This window comes from Aedes aegypti, chromosome 2 (assembly GCF_002204515.2).
Source record: "Aedes aegypti strain LVP_AGWG chromosome 2, AaegL5.0 Primary Assembly, whole genome shotgun sequence".
Lineage (NCBI taxonomy): Eukaryota > Metazoa > Arthropoda > Insecta > Diptera > Culicidae > Aedes > Aedes aegypti.
Window position 1 is genome coordinate 297994873 of NC_035108.1, and position 17238 is coordinate 298012110.

At 39.1% G+C, this 17238-nt stretch overlaps 1 protein-coding gene across 2 annotated transcripts in view; it reads left to right on the forward strand.

The window, feature by feature from the left end:
- LOC5571677 (putative inorganic phosphate cotransporter) overlaps window positions 1–17238 on the forward strand; it is an 83544-nt gene that overhangs the window by 40133 nt on the left and 26173 nt on the right. Inside the window, exon 1 of one of the 2 annotated variants that reach the window (XM_001653714.2) lies at window positions 4031–4363. The exons of the other annotated variant lie outside the window; for it this stretch is intronic. Coding sequence (XP_001653764.1) covers window positions 4330–4363 — 34 coding nt within the window. The 5' untranslated portion in view covers window positions 4031–4329. Of the gene's footprint in view, window positions 1–4030; window positions 4364–17238 lie in introns of those variants that run through there. 2 annotated transcript variants of the gene reach the window in all.

The following is a 17238-nucleotide window of genomic DNA, read 5'->3' on the forward strand; positions in this document are numbered from 1 at the left end:
ACTTGAATTTTAACATATATTTTTGAATAATTTTTCATTCACGAGTTTACAAGTAATAACGGTTTAACTAAAGTGTAATTTTCGACGAAAAATTCAAAACTATTTATCTCAAAATCTGATAGCAATACACAAAAACTGTTTTCAGCGAACTTGTTCATCTCGTTAAAATCTTCAACTTTGCTGAAGATATCACGAAGCTATTCCTTCAATATGTTTAGTTATGTCATGTATAAAAAATCGTCAAAAAATTCGCTTTAGTCATAGCGTTACTGCTTTTGAATTTGTGATTGGTAAAATCACTCAAAAATATTTGTTGAAATTCAAGCAATGTCTGATGTTCTGCCAAAATTTCACTCGAATCGGTCCATTAATAACTGAGATATTGCTTACAAAAGTTGGTAATTTTATATGAAAAATCGAAAAAGTTGCAAATGCTTTGTCCAATACTGTATAAAGCGTCCATTTGCTTACAATCAGGCGAAATATCAAATATTGAACCAATCGGCTATGGAAGACCTCTATAGACATGCTCAAAACACCAAGAAAATTGAGCCTTCTGGGTATAAAAATCGAAACGCCTCAATGCGGGTATCTCCGGTTGTCAAAATAATGGTGTCTGAGGGACTTTTTCCTTATGTAGCCGGTCCCCAATGGCTTAGTTGGAACTGTGACCAACTGCGGATCTCCTGGAGGGTTCCTGAAGACATGTGTGCATTTCATTTAAGCCCAACTTAACTGAAATAGGTCAACACATTGGTTTGAGTACTTATTACGAGCTGCTGGTAAAACGACCCTAAGTCACAAATTGTAACTTTTTGTTATGGACTAAGGAAGGTTTTATTAACAAATGTAGCATCTACTTGATTCTACTCGCTTTGATTTGCAAATGTCATTGCTATTATAATTTCGTTTTATACATAATTTGTATGATAATTGACCATTTTAGATGCACTGTTAAAAATAATGAAGATTACACGTCATGTAAACTTCATTCATGCAATGTAAACATGACGTAATGTAAATTTAAGTCTGAAATCATGTAAAAATGTGTTATATGTCATGTAACCACTCAGGATTCTGCTGGATTACATGACATATAATTGAAGTTTACATGACATATCATGTAAATATCCATGATACTCCACGCTCCAATTATGTGCATTATATGTCTCAGAAATTTACACGTTTCGTTCGAACTGTGTGGTAAGTAAACTCGTTCCAACCCAATTAAATGCTTCCGATATAGGAAACCCATTATCATATGCCCAGAATGTTCCGAACAACTCGACGTCGGGATGGAGGTGTGTGTTCGCTCCATTCGGGGTCATTATCACCCGTTCAATCGTTAAACAGCAATTCAGTTTGAGCAATTCACATTCAGCACGTAAAAACACAACATTTCTTTCAGGGTCAACCCCGCGCTGGTTTGCGGTGTGATTTATAGGAGTCCAACGCGGCGCGTCGTCGTCGTCGTCGTCTCAACCGATTGCAAACTCATTTCGCAGTCATGCTGCATCCGCACGAGCCACGCACGCGTTGCACTCAGTCCGGTTGTCGCCGATCGACGAGGCACAGTGGGAACAAACTGATCAAAAGCATCAAAGGACTTTATATCTCGGGTCGATGTTTAGTGAGGATAGCGTTTTAACCCATTTACGAAAGATAAATCAAAGAAATCAATTAGTCTAGTTCCCTCTGAATTTATTAAGTTTATTCCTTTGATTTCATGCTACTGTATGGGCTGCTCTGTTATAAGACGTGGGGAATGAACATGAACAGCACCGGTAGATTCATTGGATTATGAAACAATGCGGAAACTCTCGGAAATGCCGCCAAGAATACCAACGGTACGATGGAAAAGTTCTGAAGAGCATGATCTCCAATTTCCCCTCGTACACAAAAACAGTTTTTTTAAATATCACTGGAAGACCTACCCATAACTGCATATTTGTCACAACCGACATTTTTGACAATTTTGAGTTAATACCGGGGAGAGTCATCAAATGATGAATACTTTCGATCAACTTACTAAAATATGTGATGTTGTTCTAGGTAATTCGAAAAAAAATACCAAAAAAATTGTAACCGCATAACAGTCACATTGAGATTATACATGTGCCTCGTAATGTAGCAGCAATGAAATTTCTATCAGAATTATTTTCTAACTATTCACCCACTATGCGATATAAGTTGTACAAAATTTCAGCTTCCAACAAGCACTTTTGAGATCTTGGTAAATTTTAGAAATTTTAGTTTCCTCCCATACTGCCATAAAATGCACACTTGGTACTTTATTTACTCAATGCCTACTTTTGACGAATGTTACAAATAAGCAGTTATGGGCAGAAGACACGGTAGACACAACAAGGTAGGCTATTCCCACGTGTAAACAACGATTTTCCATCAAAAAATGTGTCGTCATTCCTCTCGTCAAGCATGAGGCCTTAAGGATAGTAAAGGAGAGCAGGCCTTGCTTTTTTTTTGCGCTCGTTCGAGTTTGCGATAGGAATGACGTCACTGCCAAATGTCATTTTTCGGAGTATAATATCTTGCTTCTTTTTACCATGGGCAGAAGATGCATTGATTAAAAAAAAAAAGTGACAGTTAGATTTGCGTAACGCCTTGAGCATACACATTCTTGAATAATAATCATGGTTTTATGACTCGTAGTCATGATAACATGAAACATGATCCTTTATGATTTTATGACTTTTTGAATCCGACAACGGTTTTTTTTTCTATGTAAAAATACTATCGCTGGCTATATTACTCGATTTTGGGGGCCCAGATAACCATAGAAAACGCGCAGTTATTCAGCAAGATCTAGCTGAGGATGGTGGGATTGATTTCCACTGGTCGAGGATGTTTTCGGATTGGAAAGGAAGCTCACAGTTAGTAGCTGTAAAAGTGCTCATAAGAACACTAAGCTGAGAAGCAGGCTCCGTCTCAGTAATGATTCGATTTTATACACATTTTTTCCTTAGCTGATTGACTATTGGTACACCGATCCTAATTGGTTACTAACGTGTAGCTGACGTGCTACAGCATTTCGTACTCAATCGCAGGATTCCAGAAGAGACGCTGTTTGAGCTCGAGAAACATCTCCTCACTCTAGCTGATGTCAGAAGGACAGTGCCAACAGTGCCCAGACTATTCTACCCAAGGGTGGAGGGCGGATGTCAAATGAGAGTAAAATTGAAAAGCCGACAATCTAAGACCAGAACCAGTTTTAAGGCTTGAAGCGGAAAAGTTAAAATCATCATTCGCAAAATTACAGGTAATCTATATGCACTTGAAAGCTATTATTTGCAAGCAGTTAAATAGCTACTGCAGTGCGCTGTTGACCATTTAATCAGCAAATTCTGCTAAATTCATGAAATAGACATTTTCGAAAAAAAAAATCTGATGACGCCATCACCATTGTTTAGTCGTTATTTTGTATGGTTGTTTCCATTTTAGAACCAGAGACACGTTCGGGTAGCTAGAAGAAGCAGCGAGTACCTCCCTTGGTTCTACCAGCTAAGTGCGCAACTCTTAGCTGACGATGGTGGTCTTTTTATTCTCGCTTGAATCGGGAAAGTGTGTGGTACGGTCTCATGAGCTATGTTGAACGCTTTCCGATTGTCAATTCACCATTTCATGGTCCAATAGCAAGCTCTCAATATTGACACGAAATATTAAATACATAGCTGCTTTTGATCCATTTTAGCCCACTGTGCTATGGAGGCGCGCATGAGACATTCGCGTTGCGTCGTCGTCGTCGTCGTCGTCGTTGTCACCGTGTGCGTATAGCGTGGAAACCCCAAACGCGTTCGCGAAAAGCTCCGTCCAGTACCAACCGGACGACGACGGTCTCGTGAAGTGGGGTTGGTTCTTGAGCTGATAAGTGCACAAGAAGAGCAAAAAAACGCATCGAGCGCATGCTGGACAATCCTGAGCTCAGCTATCGATAGGCTCGCTGACAACGTCGACGATATCATCTCTGCTGCTCAGGTGCCGAACTCGAGTACGAGGCTCTATAAATGAGCCAGAAGCTTTCCGAGTTCGGTTTAATTCCCTTGCAAGCGTCTCGGCGGAAAGACGGGGCATTGCGTTGCGTTTCAAGTCGTGGTCGTCGCGCGTTCTCCAAATTGTCGGGGAGTTTGAAGCCAGGGGGTGCAACTTTTTTTCAACTTCAACTTGGAGTGGACTACTCTGGGGGGAGTTTCGAGTGCAATCAAATCAGAAGTGTGCAAACTGGTGAAAATCCTTGAGAAGTGATTAACCCGATTGGTGCTGGGGGCAGTTTACGATATCTAGACCGAGTGCCGAGGAGCAAGTGCCGCCAAAATGCTGAGTGGGTGGCAGTTGAAAGTGTCCAAATGTGAGTACCTGTGGAGCAAACGGTCGAACAGTTGATCACCACGTGACCTCATTACGAAGCGATTTTCTGACTTTTTTTATTCGCAAAATGCAAGTGATGGACGTGAATGATTCAGAATTTGCCGCTCATTCGATGATAGCAGCTGATGATATTGATTGATGCGTTGTTGGCGGGAAAGGGAATAGGTGCTATTTGCTTAAATAGATGCATGCTGAGCCGGAGTGTTGCACCATGTGCTCCGCTTGATAAGAGACTGCTGGCTGTGCGCGAAATGTTAGAATTTGCTGTTCAAAGTGGTTGTTGGAAAAATGCGGGTGCTGATTTGCGCTGATTGATGAATGACTTATGGTGGCTTATTTAGAAACACATTCGGTGCTCACAGGTGGTCTTGCAGTTGGGGGTTTGAAGCTGAAAGCGCGCGTGCAAATCACCCACCATTAATGAGGGGGACTTCCAGAACGAAAAAAATATGGCACAGACTTTCATTTTTGCTTCTGTTATTGTTATGGTTTTGGTGGCACCATACACGGAATCGTTTCTGTTGATGGTTTCCAAAGCGACACTATCGAGAGCTTCTGTCTGGAATTCCGTCATCGAGTATATTGGCAGTGATTTCCGGTCGTTTGATGAACGACGACTGTGCCATTGTTTTGCAATGTGTTTGCTTTACGAGCAACTGTTTCGAAGAGAAATGAATAAACGATCGTTTGGTGGTGGATAACACGTGGGGGTGCAGTTTTTCAACGTGAATAATACCAAAAATCGATTAAATTGTGATCAAAATTTTGAAGAATACGTTAGCCATCAATAAACAATGCGTAATTTAAAAACTTCTGGAAAAATGATTGGTTTTAAGTTGTCACAGTCGTTAAAACTCACCAATATTTCAAGCGAAGAAAGAATAAATAGCATTTCTGGAATACTTAATGGGATTCAATGTTTGGTGCTAGTGAAAGTTATATGAAGTTGAATTCCTGAGAAAGGATTATAATATACAAGCCTTTTTTGATATGGGGATAGCAGACTTGCAGAAGATTTGCTATAGCTCTCGAGACTATTGAAAAGATTTATAAGATCCCTTTCATAACAAGGAAAAAATAGTTAATTTTACCTGCTTACTTACTAGCTTGTTACTTTCATGAGCAATCAATTCGATACTTTAGACCAGTGATTCCCAAAGTGGGCGAATTCGTCCCCCTGGGGGCGATTTTCAGGTTCAGAGGGGCGAAAATTTTTAAACTGAATTTGGGGGGCGAAAATGCCATAAAGGGGGCGAAAGTGAAAGCAATTGAAAAACAAAAATAGATTAAATTTTTTAAGAGACAATCATATTTTAATGATAGCATTCACATCTGAGGAATAATTTATTTGACACCTAACTATTTCATCGGTTCTATACCTCTAAACGCTCTCGTTTTTAAATTATGATAGACAAATTTGACGATTGTCATTTAGATCTGAATGTTTTTTTTTCATAAAATAATACTGAATGCATTTTAAAATCAGAAAATATGTGAAAATATTTGGCGATGTTTGAAATTTATTTTAAAGTCCAAATTAAAGTTTGATGACTTTTTGTTAGGAAATTTTTTGAATAAGGCAGCTTAAATTTCTATTATTTCTCGCGCATTTGTGAAACTACTCATTTTGATATTTTGTTGATACGCATTCGAATCAGTATTTCTAGTACAATTCATTTACATGTAAATGTATTTGACTTTGGTGGACAAAACTCAGGTTCCAATGAAAAAATCACTGAATGTCATACACGTAAATTACTCTACTTAAAAATAGGTCTGAGCGACATAAAAACGCATGTATCAAAGCCTAAAAAAAAAACTAAATTGAACGTTATATTTCAGTGACTGAAGAGTCGAAAAAAAAGTCTGGCTTCACTTATATTTTTCCATACATTGTTTCCAGAACAGCCGGAAATGTACTTCCCAAAATTTCGTATATTTATTTCAACAACTTAAGAAAAATTAAAAAAGGAAACAAAAAAGCAGAAAGTGAGCCGAAACTTTTTCGATGATCGCGCATTAGCCAGGAAAATAGATTTGTTGATACAAAAACAATTGAGACGTATGATATAATATATAATATAATATAATATATCATTGATATATATTGCATGACATTTTATGGATATACAAGTAGAAGACACTCTTTTTGTGGTACTTTAGTATACTTATGATGGGAACGCAAATTGAATGCAAGTTGCAGATGCTTCAAATGAAAGTTATTTAAATTAAAACATTAAAACCGGCATAAGCTTTCAGAATCAAATTCAGATAGTACGTTGGGGATAGTTGGGGAAATAAAACAACCTTAAATGTGAATTTTGTACTCTATTTTATCGTCACATTTTTCAATTTTTGGACTTCAGCCAATTTGACGTCATATAAGTCAAAGAAATTTAAATATTATTTCAGTTAAGGATGATAATAATATAATACATGAGGTATTTTTTTAAATGATAAAAACATAAAAATCTCATAAAAGTTTCTGATAGATTTGGCCGACCCTTTATATGGAACCCGACCGTACCATTCTATGAAATTATGATCCTTTTACAAAATTTGATTTGAAAACATAACCTGTTAAACGTCACTAAAACTGTCATCTCTATCATCTCAAGTGATGACAATGGTTTTATTATATATTGGTTTTATGAAAATTCACTTGAAATGAAGTATTTTCCTATATGTTGCTTATACAAATTTCTAGCAGTTTCAAATTAATATTAACAATAAGGAATCGTGTTTCAGTTAAATGAGTCAACAAAATATCTTAATCTTTCTTTATTATGTGCTTTTTTTGCCTGAAGTTTCGACACGGGTTTATCTTAATAAAGACTGCGTTGTCGGAAAATTAAGATTAAACCATACAGTCGATACTTTTTTTTATTTTTATGAGTTTCAATTAAGCTTGATTGGCCGCTCGTGGTTGCTACTCTACTATCGTCAGATCAGCTGCGTTTACACAAGGAACCAACCAGATGACTGCTTGCGACTAACAGCCTCAGTGTATAGCATCTACGCCAGTTTATGCGGGAAGGTGTATGGGTGGTAAATTTATGACAGAGACGCTTGTTCATTGGTAGCAGACTTCCTATGTATCAGGCGTAAGGGAAGACGTGCTATATTGATGGAAGAATGGAAGCATACCCGACTAGAGGCTTGTAACAAAAATATAATAAAATTTTATCAGAATATGATATGCATATTATATTATGATATAATTTTGTTAGGTTCCGTTATCCACTGAACATAATAAAACAAAAATATAACATAATGTGTTTTATTTCCCTTTAAGATATTTTTTTTTGTTAATTTTTAACAACTTTATAACAAAATAAATAGATAGTTATGTATTTCAATAATATACAAAATAATCGTATATCGAACAGTATTATAATTTTGATACTTTGTATCAAACGTTATAACTTGGTTTGATATGTTTTTGATAGAATTAAAACACATTTTGTTATGTTTATGTTACTATTCATACACTTTTTGTTATAATTTTAGTTATTTTAACAACATCCTGCATCAAGTTTGTAACAACCTATGTTCGAAAAAGCCTTATAATATAATAACATGTGTTGATATAATTTTATTATGTACCCTTAGTCGGGTAGAGAAACGGTTTTTTTGGTACTAGCAAATGCTTTGGGCCTGGGATTGAACCCATGATATTCTGCTTATGAAGCAGGAGCGATAGCCATTGCACCACCAATCCCATTTATTTTATTACAGTAGTTTCTCGATTTTATCACTACTCGTTTATATATCGCTTCATTACATCACTCTCGATTTTAGCACGGTTTTCTGTTCGATTTTATCACGCCACGATAATTGTATAAAGTTAATACATTTTACATTGAAAAATAACCCTAAACAACTATCATATATCTGTTTGACCCTTTCTCCTACATGCTATCCATTTCATTCGCTCTATTCCTGCAAGATAAATCTCAAATATTGATTAAAATTATGTAGCAGAAAAATACATTTTCATTTTATCACGCTTCGGGAGATCACGCCAAAAATTTTTGGATCCGTGATGTAATTGAGAAATTACTGTATTATGAGTTTCAATTGGTCGGTGTTAAGTCAGAGTGGACCAAGTACAAAACTTCGGAAAATTGGATTATTCTGTAATTAGATGCAAAATTACCTTACCACCATTTCACATTGATCATGTTTTACGAATGTCTGCATACTGCGAGAGATATGTAACAAATTTACTTTGGATGATACATAAGAACCGATAAAAGTATGCAGCCAGAGTGGACCAAGTGCTTTTTACCATAACAACGAAGATGATCTGTGCGCTGAGAAATTCGAGAAAATGCAAGACATTTCAAGTTATCATGTTTTTTTTGGTATGGAATGAGTCTTCTTTTCATCCATCAATAGAAATTCTTAAATATTACTTAATTCGGTACATTTGATTTTGATATTGGGATGAGTGGTAAGAAAAATCAAAAACTTCTGTGCATACAGAGCGAACCAAGTGTCAAAGAGCAATAAACTGATTGATTAATGCATTGAATTAATTGATTTCAGAGTCCAATAGAAGTTTTTGATAGTTCTATGGTGTTTGTATGGAATGTCTTAGAACCCGCTAATCCAACCAGTATATTTTCTCCAGCACTCAAGATTTTCATTTGGTCCACTCTGACTGTATGCATATTTGAATATTTCTGGTCTTCAATGCCTTGACCCTGCAAAACTTTTATTTTCAAGCTATTTATGCCACTGATTTTGGGATTAAAGATATGGATTATTAAAGAATTTACGATACTGATGTCGAAGGATATGGATTATCTGAAAGATATGCACCCAGTTTGACAATGCAAACATTAAGGTGAAGATGAATCGAAGCCAAACTTCAAATTTTCAAGAGCACAAATCTGGAGAACCGAACACCTGTTTGAGCTGAAAACTTTCTGGTCTCTTCGTGAGCCGTATATATATTTCAAGTCGAATTCATTTATCCTTACATTCGCTATTCTAATTTCTCCATATATTTTCATTTGCCAAAGAGAAATAATTGGCGACGTAATTCAAGTGCAGCTCTTGTTTAAACTATCTGAAAATGCGTTTCATGTTCTATTCTGTTCCTATCTACACTGTATTGAGTTACCCGGCGCATACCTCCTAACCCCCAGTCTCTAAAATTACCAAAAGGTAACATCATCAAGTATGACGAATGGCTTGTACAAATTCATCAATTTCGCACAAGTAGGTACATATTTACCCAAACTCCAAACAAACATCGTGAAACAATACCGAGTTGAAACCATAAAGTTCGGGAATTCCAACCCCAAGTGGTCACACCTTTCGCCCTGTTTATATCCGCCTGGATTGAGATCTTCGCTTGCTGACGCCAACAACCCGGTGTGATGTCGGCACAAGAAGAAAGTGTAAATCGTCCGTGAGTTATCAGCGCCAACGAGGCACATCGACACCGAGTGACTTTTGGAGGCTTGTTTGACTTGGCACTTGTTGACATATTAGGTGAGGGTAGGCTTCAACTAAACAACTCGGCGATAAGTGTCGAATGTTTCAATTAGCACTATCAATGCCGTTTAGAGTGCAAATTAGTTGACGGAATTCATTTGAGCCACCATTCAAAGTGGAGTGGGAAATGTTCGATGTTTTTCTACAGTAACAGTTTTTCATCGGCGGTGGTACACCACTTGACATAAATTCTTGCGCACAGTTTTATTCGAAGTAGCTACGTCAGTCTGCAAACGCAGAAAAATGGATACTGATTAAATGGTCTACCAAATTTGGTGACTATCAAATTCATACTCCTAACGATATTCACAACTGTTTATGGAATGCGTTCTGAAGTCATTGATAGAAAAGTGAATCACTTGGGTGAGGGATGGCGTAAGAAAAACATGGTATGTTATGCTGGCAATAGAAGATTACAATTATTTTTATCTTAATTCGTTGATAATGTAGACTTATGGCCCTGGCAACAATTTTTGAGGACACTCTGAATCTGAACTAAAATGAGAGGTGTGGAGCAAAAACAATATTTTGAATCACCCTAATATCAATCCATTTGTTTTCCAGTAATTCCTCAAGATACCCTTTGAGGCTTGCTCACGACAAGTTATCCAAGAATATCTACCTGAGATCATCCAGATATTCAGCCTGAAATGCCTTGAGGGATTGCTACAACGAAGAATTCGTGCACGAATTCCTATAGTTGTTTCCACGGTCAACAACCTCTCACTTATTGATCAAAACTTTCCTCTTGATTGAATTCCAAAATTATTTTGCATTGTATTTTAATATAAATCAGAAAGCTCTTCCAAGCGCAACCGCATTGATTCATCTAATCCAGTATTATTCCACCAATAAATCTTCCCATCGGAAAGTTTGTTTTCCCACTTCCCATATCTGTTGCGCCGGATCAGCATATCACATGCGCTCCATCACATCTTCCTAACTCATTTACAACTTGTCGACTCCCGATAGCCTTTCGCTATATCATATCACACAAAAGACCTCGAACCTCCGATTGGTCAATCAATGGGCGACCGTTATCGGCAGCAAGTAGACGCTTGTAAAAGCCTACCACACATCATCGCTCATAAACAATACTGCGCTTTGACAGCGAGCAAATCTTATCTAGTTGTCTACGGCTGTTTTACAAGGGGGGTCTTAGCCCGTTATCAATCGCCCCCGCGCCGCCAAATTGCTCCCGTTCAAGTGTAGTTGAGGCGCTCATTGTATAAGGGAGTACGGGGTAATATGCGCCCCCTAACAAAAAGCTTTACTTTAAATGTAAATTTCGTGGAAAACTGAATTTTGAAATTTGAATTTCACCGATGGATTCAGAGCAACCATTAAGTATGACGCATTTTCCCACATGGCTTTTACTTGCAAGATTATCAAAATCATTTTTGATTTTTTTTTTGGTGTGGGAATTCGGGAACGTTCTTTCCGTAAGAGGCGTCAACATGGATAAAAACATCGTAAGAGATTATCGAGTTTGACTGAAATACCTTTCATCTTGGAGATATTGCGGTGCGACCCCGACGTCACATTTTACCCCCATTTCTCCTAATACTTTCATCCGTTTGCGAGTTCCAGGCATCTACTGTTAATCACTGTCTTGGGTACGAATTAGGTTTGGGACAATTTGATAAATTTACAGCCCCGCACTCAACAAAGGGGTCCGGCGGGGAATCTCTCCCATCATAATTGATTGGGGATTAATTTACGACGGCAGAATTGCCCCATTGATTGATAACTGCAAATCTAGCGCTGAGACTCGACTGAAGTGAAGCTATTGTTGTATCAAATTATTAAGACTACTCAGCTGACACATCGTAGTCAATGTACTACATCGTTTTAGAGTTACTTCTCAAGCCCCCCAACATCCTGCCTCGATTAGTTTGATGTCGTGTGAGAAGGGTATGCGATATTTGGTATGTAATGTATCGGTATCCTCGGAATTCAATGAGGCGATATTTTTTTCAATTTCGATTCGTTTTGTCTAGATTAAAGTATTTCGTTGATTTATGGTAACGAAAACAATATTAGCTGAATTTGAATTATTGAAAACATTTTATGTAAGCTGGAAAATTAGGAAATCCAATCCCAGAAGTGTAAAAATTGACAACTTCCACAAAACGAAGATTTCCTTAAAGTTTCAAAGCGTATCCAAAAAAAATAAGGAAGCGTTCGGTCATTACTTTAGAATGAGCTTATAAGCTATAGAAACTGACCCCTTTAATAAGAGGGGTCCCTTATTCTTTATCATATTTTTGTAATTGAAGTTTTATCGACTTTCCAGGGTATAATTGTATCTTCATACCTGCCACAGGAAAAATATGGCTAATTGGCAATGAAAGCTCTTGGTTAATAACACTGTTCGACAAAAAATTTTTTTTGGATGTATCAGGGACGCTCGTCGTTTTCAAATGAGGTCGTTTTCAAATGATTTGCAGAACCCTTGGATTATTTTTTGATCAAGTTTGAAAATTTGGCATTTTTAATCACAAAAAGTGTAATAAGCAAAATATTAATATCTTGACAAATTCAATTATTCAACCATTGAATTTGTCAAATCAATATTTTTCAGCACTAGATTGCTTCAGGGAAACGAGCACCATTTCAGAGGAATATTGGCATTATTTTTGTATATGAATTTGGAATGTTAACGATTATTAAACAAGCATATGAGGATGAGCACCATATAAATACTACTTTATTTTCCATTTCACACATCTGGTTCATTATATAATAATTATTATAGGTTCAAGAAGACGCTAGATTAGGATTTGATTCTTTGCTATATTAGATAAAGCAATGGGCAATGCAATCCAGTAACATTTGATTTGAACAAGGATACGACTACGAAAAATTGATGTGTCTGTAATGTTTATATGGGCTGGTTGGTCTAATAAACTCTTAGCAGTAATACAAAATTAGGTTGGACACTGACATGTAAGTGGTCTTACATAAGCTAGTCGGTATATCAAGAGCTGATAGCGAAGTTTGTGAAAAATGTGATAATATTGCTATTTGCGATTTCCAAAGATTTTGATAGGTACTCATTAAGAAAAATTACCTATCGTAAAATTCATTTGTTATCAGAATTGTTACCGTTTGAGATAACAAAAAAACAAAAGAGAATTGGAAATGTAAAGTTGACGCATTTGTATGTCTCATATAACTAAAATATACTAAAACTAAAATATATAAGAACGTTCTTTGTGAGACTTCGCATGCAGTAGCCGAAGGGTGAGAATATCCAAATAATTTTTCAATTATTTGGGTATTCTCGCCTTAACCATGTAAAGCCACTAACGCTACCCACTGAGCTGCACCCACCGAGCGAATTTCACGCTGGGACCACTGTATCCGGGAATCGAGGCGAAGAGAGAAGGAGATGGAAAATGGGAAAGAGCTGGAGGACTAAAAAAAGAGAATCGGGAGTTAGTTGGGTAGAGTCTATCGTAGTGAGCAGTTCGTTCGTATACCAGACCGACTGTGAGAAACCCCTAGGAAACGCCGAAAATTCAAGTGGTATTCCGATCAGCAAAGTGCTTTGCACACGTGGTTCGAAGGGTCGCCACAAATACTGGTGAGAAGTTTTCCACCCCGCCGTTGTCCACGCCGCAACAACCGATCCGGTTTATATAAGAAGTTCGAAGGGTCAGACAGTAGCCCCGGCTCGTGCGCAGAATACGGCCGGAAGCACTGGTCGGTCATTTCACCAACGGAGTACCAGGCTGGGCCAGCTAATAGCTCCGCAACATCGTCAAGTCGTTGGAACCCACCAGAAACCCCGCCAAGCCACCTGATCGGACCGCCTGAAAGCCCCGCAACCACTTCACGTCGTCGGAACCTACCCAGAACCCCGCCAAGCCATCTGGCCGGGCAAGCTAAAAGCCCCGCAACTTCGGAAAGCCGTCAGAACCTATCCAGAACCCCGCCAAGCCACGTGGTCGAGCCAGCTGAAAGCCCCACCACTTTGGCCAGTCGTCGGAAGCCACCCAGAACCCCGCCAAGCCACGTGGTCGAGCCAGCTGAAAGCCCCGCTACTTCTTCAAGTCGCCAGAACCCACCCAGAACATCTTTAAGCCACCGGAGTTAGTCGCTTCCAAGCAGATCCCGCCAGCACCAACCACCTGTTCCAAAATGGGACCCAGGTATGTTTTGTACGTCGCATGTCAACGATGGGCCCCACCATCACCAAACGGCCGCAACGTTTACTAACCCTCATATTAACCCTAACTTCAAAATGGATTTAAAAAAAATAAACTGGTAAAATGTATCCTACGTCCTTTTCAATTCTCCATGAACAGAAAGTGTGCATGCAATTGCGTCATCTCTTCTTTGTCCAGTCTACATCTCTTCGTTCCTCTCGTGAGCCTTCAGAGCAAGTTGAGCCGACCCTGAGTTAGAATATTAAAATTCTGAGCTAGTCGATTCTCGCAATTGGCGATCCACGTAAATAAATTAAAAAAAAAATATTCGTCACGTAGTGCCGAATATTTTTCACTTGCTTGGGGAGACTCACGAAAAGTTGTTTCGTTGATGTGTCGTGGGGACTTCTTAGTGACGTCAATGCAGAGGACTATTTGGAAAACGGTTAAGGTTTGTTTGATCCTTTTGCTGTGCTCTTACCGGTTGAAGTCATCCCACCAGAGACTGTGAAATCTGTTGAATTGCTTCGGTTACTTCAATATCATTACATTATACTATTCGATCACTATTTTTCGCTTTATGAATTACTATTGAATTTTGCTGAATTAATTAGAAGTAGACTAGTTGTAAGCTGTAAATAGTAGCTGAATAGATTAGGTTAAGGATTCTTGAATTGAAAATTGAATTTAAAACTGAATTTGAAATGGCTACGAACTGCGAGCTCATAGAGGAGAATCTCCCGACTTTGTTTTTCGACATTCGGGTAGATCATCTTAATGAAGATGAACTTGATTTCGAGTTGGAAATACGTAATATCGTTTTTGAAAACCAAGAATCGATGTCTCGGAAGCGTCGTGCGTTAAGAGAGAGACTTAAATCTGAAAAAGTAGAAGGGTATAAAGAGAATGTTACTTGGAAGCGAGAACCGCAGAACGAGCTAGTAGCTTGTGGTATCAAGTTTCAAGAGATTGAAAGCATAATTCAGAACTCTACTAGGGACTTGCCACCCAGATGCCAGTCCTCGTTATTGCATCTGGGAAATCGAATCCGATTACTTAAAAATTACATTGAAATAGGTGATATAGTTCAGTTAGATGCTATGCAGGAGAGGATATTGACCTACTTGAGAGATTTCTTTTACCAGAAGCGCCCAACTGAAGAGTACGATCTAAGGAATTTGTTCACCGAGGGGATTCCGCCTTATAATAGCCAAGCCCCTCCTGAAAATGCTGCAGCTGTAGACGGAGATGTTATAGGCTCGTTGCAAAGATTGGGGTTGATGGGATCTGGGAACACGGATTCAGAGGGAATAAGAGATGGTTTGCTTAAATTAGAACAAGAACTCTATTTGTTGCGTAAGTTTAAAGAAACGCAGACCAAGCGATCCCATAGCGAAGCCCACAATCTCTTGGATGCAGAAGTCCCTTCTGTACCGAATCTGGTCACGTATACAGGGACCATACCGAAAGCAACATTGTCAGGAACACCAGCAGCTTTGCAGCACCTGGCCTACAGGGACCAGGCTGCATCAGCCCTACACCCCCAGTCCGTTCTATCGAGTTCCAGTCTAAGCTACTGGGATAGGACCGAGCAGATGGGAACAAATTTCTCAACAAGCTTGGGTCCATCAAATGAGTACGTCAGAACCACTCTCGGATTCCCAGCCATCAATACAATAACGAACCCAACTCCTACTAATTCGGCCCCTAGGATGGCTGCCTCAATAGTCCCTAGTGCTGGACATGCCTGGGCTCCAGTCACATCAGAAAGCTACAGGCCTCTACCAATCAATGTTACAATTAATTCGTCGCGGCTTTCGACTCTACCTTCAAGCAGCCAGGTACCAATTTATTCGGGATTATCCCACAATGGTTGGAAGATGATTCCCTATGGGGGGAGCGAAAGGGCCTACCACCCTCATAGCTCAACCTCCGGACAAATTTCACTGGCAAATCTGAGTGGCCCTCTACAACCTCCGACTGTTTCCAGTACGACAGGTTGGCCACTCATTTCAAGTTCTGGAATAGCGACGAGTGCCTCTTTAGGGCAGCTACCGGCCAATCTGATCAGTAGTGGTCCCCTATCTTCCGCCGTACCAATCGGTTCTGAGGGTTTGGGACAGGGAACTCTGTATCCTCCGCTAGTTGTACAGGACCCTACCCAGAGACCCTATAATCGAAAATCCCTCCCAGTTTCAAAATGGAAGTTGGAGAAATATGCGGGCTCAGATCAAGGACTAAAGCTGAATGAGTTCCTTCATCTGGTTTCTCAGTTGGCGTTGTCCGAAAACGTTTCGGAACCTGAACTATTTGATTCAGCCTTCCATCTGTTCACCGGACCAGCGTTGAACTGGTACATGTCAATGAGAAGTACAGGACGACTGGTGAACTGGGGACACTTAGTCTTTGAGCTTCGTAAATCTTTCGTCCATCCGGAACTGGACTCGCTCGTTCGAGCAAGAATCTACCAAAGACGACAAGCTCGAAACGAAACATTTCAGGATTTTTATTATGAAATGGAGAGCATGTTTCGCTCTATGAGCAATCCAATGAACGAGTGGGAACGAGTAGATGTTTTGAGGAGAAACATGCGTTCCGACTATAAGAAAGCATTGTTATGGAAACCCATAGGCAATCTGTCAGAACTACTAGAGGCTGGCCATTTAATAGATGCGTCAAACTTTTCGCTATTTTCCAAGATGTATGGCAACGAAAAGTCCACTAATGTGGTATCATTCAACAATAGCAATGAAGGAGAAAAGAAACAATCTTTTCGTCCGATGAACCCCAAGGCCCAGGAGAAGAACTACTTCAAAGACAAATCTAATAATTCGTCGAAGAAGGAAGGCAACTCTAAAATTGAGCCCAAAACTTCGTCTAGTTCGAACCAACCAACAAAAAACGAAAATCCTGGCGAGGGCAGTTCAAAGCCGAAACGAACCCTAGATTATTTGGTGGATGGTTATAAACCACCCCGTGATAATGAATGTCTCTTCTGTAGACTAACCAACCACTCCCTCGAACAATGTCGCAGCCAAAGAGGTCTTATGTGCCTAGTGTGCGGGTTTAGGGGTTTCGAAACCCAAAATTGCCCGTATTGCAAAAAAAACGGACTACAGGCGGTCGAAAATCGCCGACCGTCGAACCCACACCCCAGCGTATAAACCAATTCCCGAAAGGAATAACCCCGTCT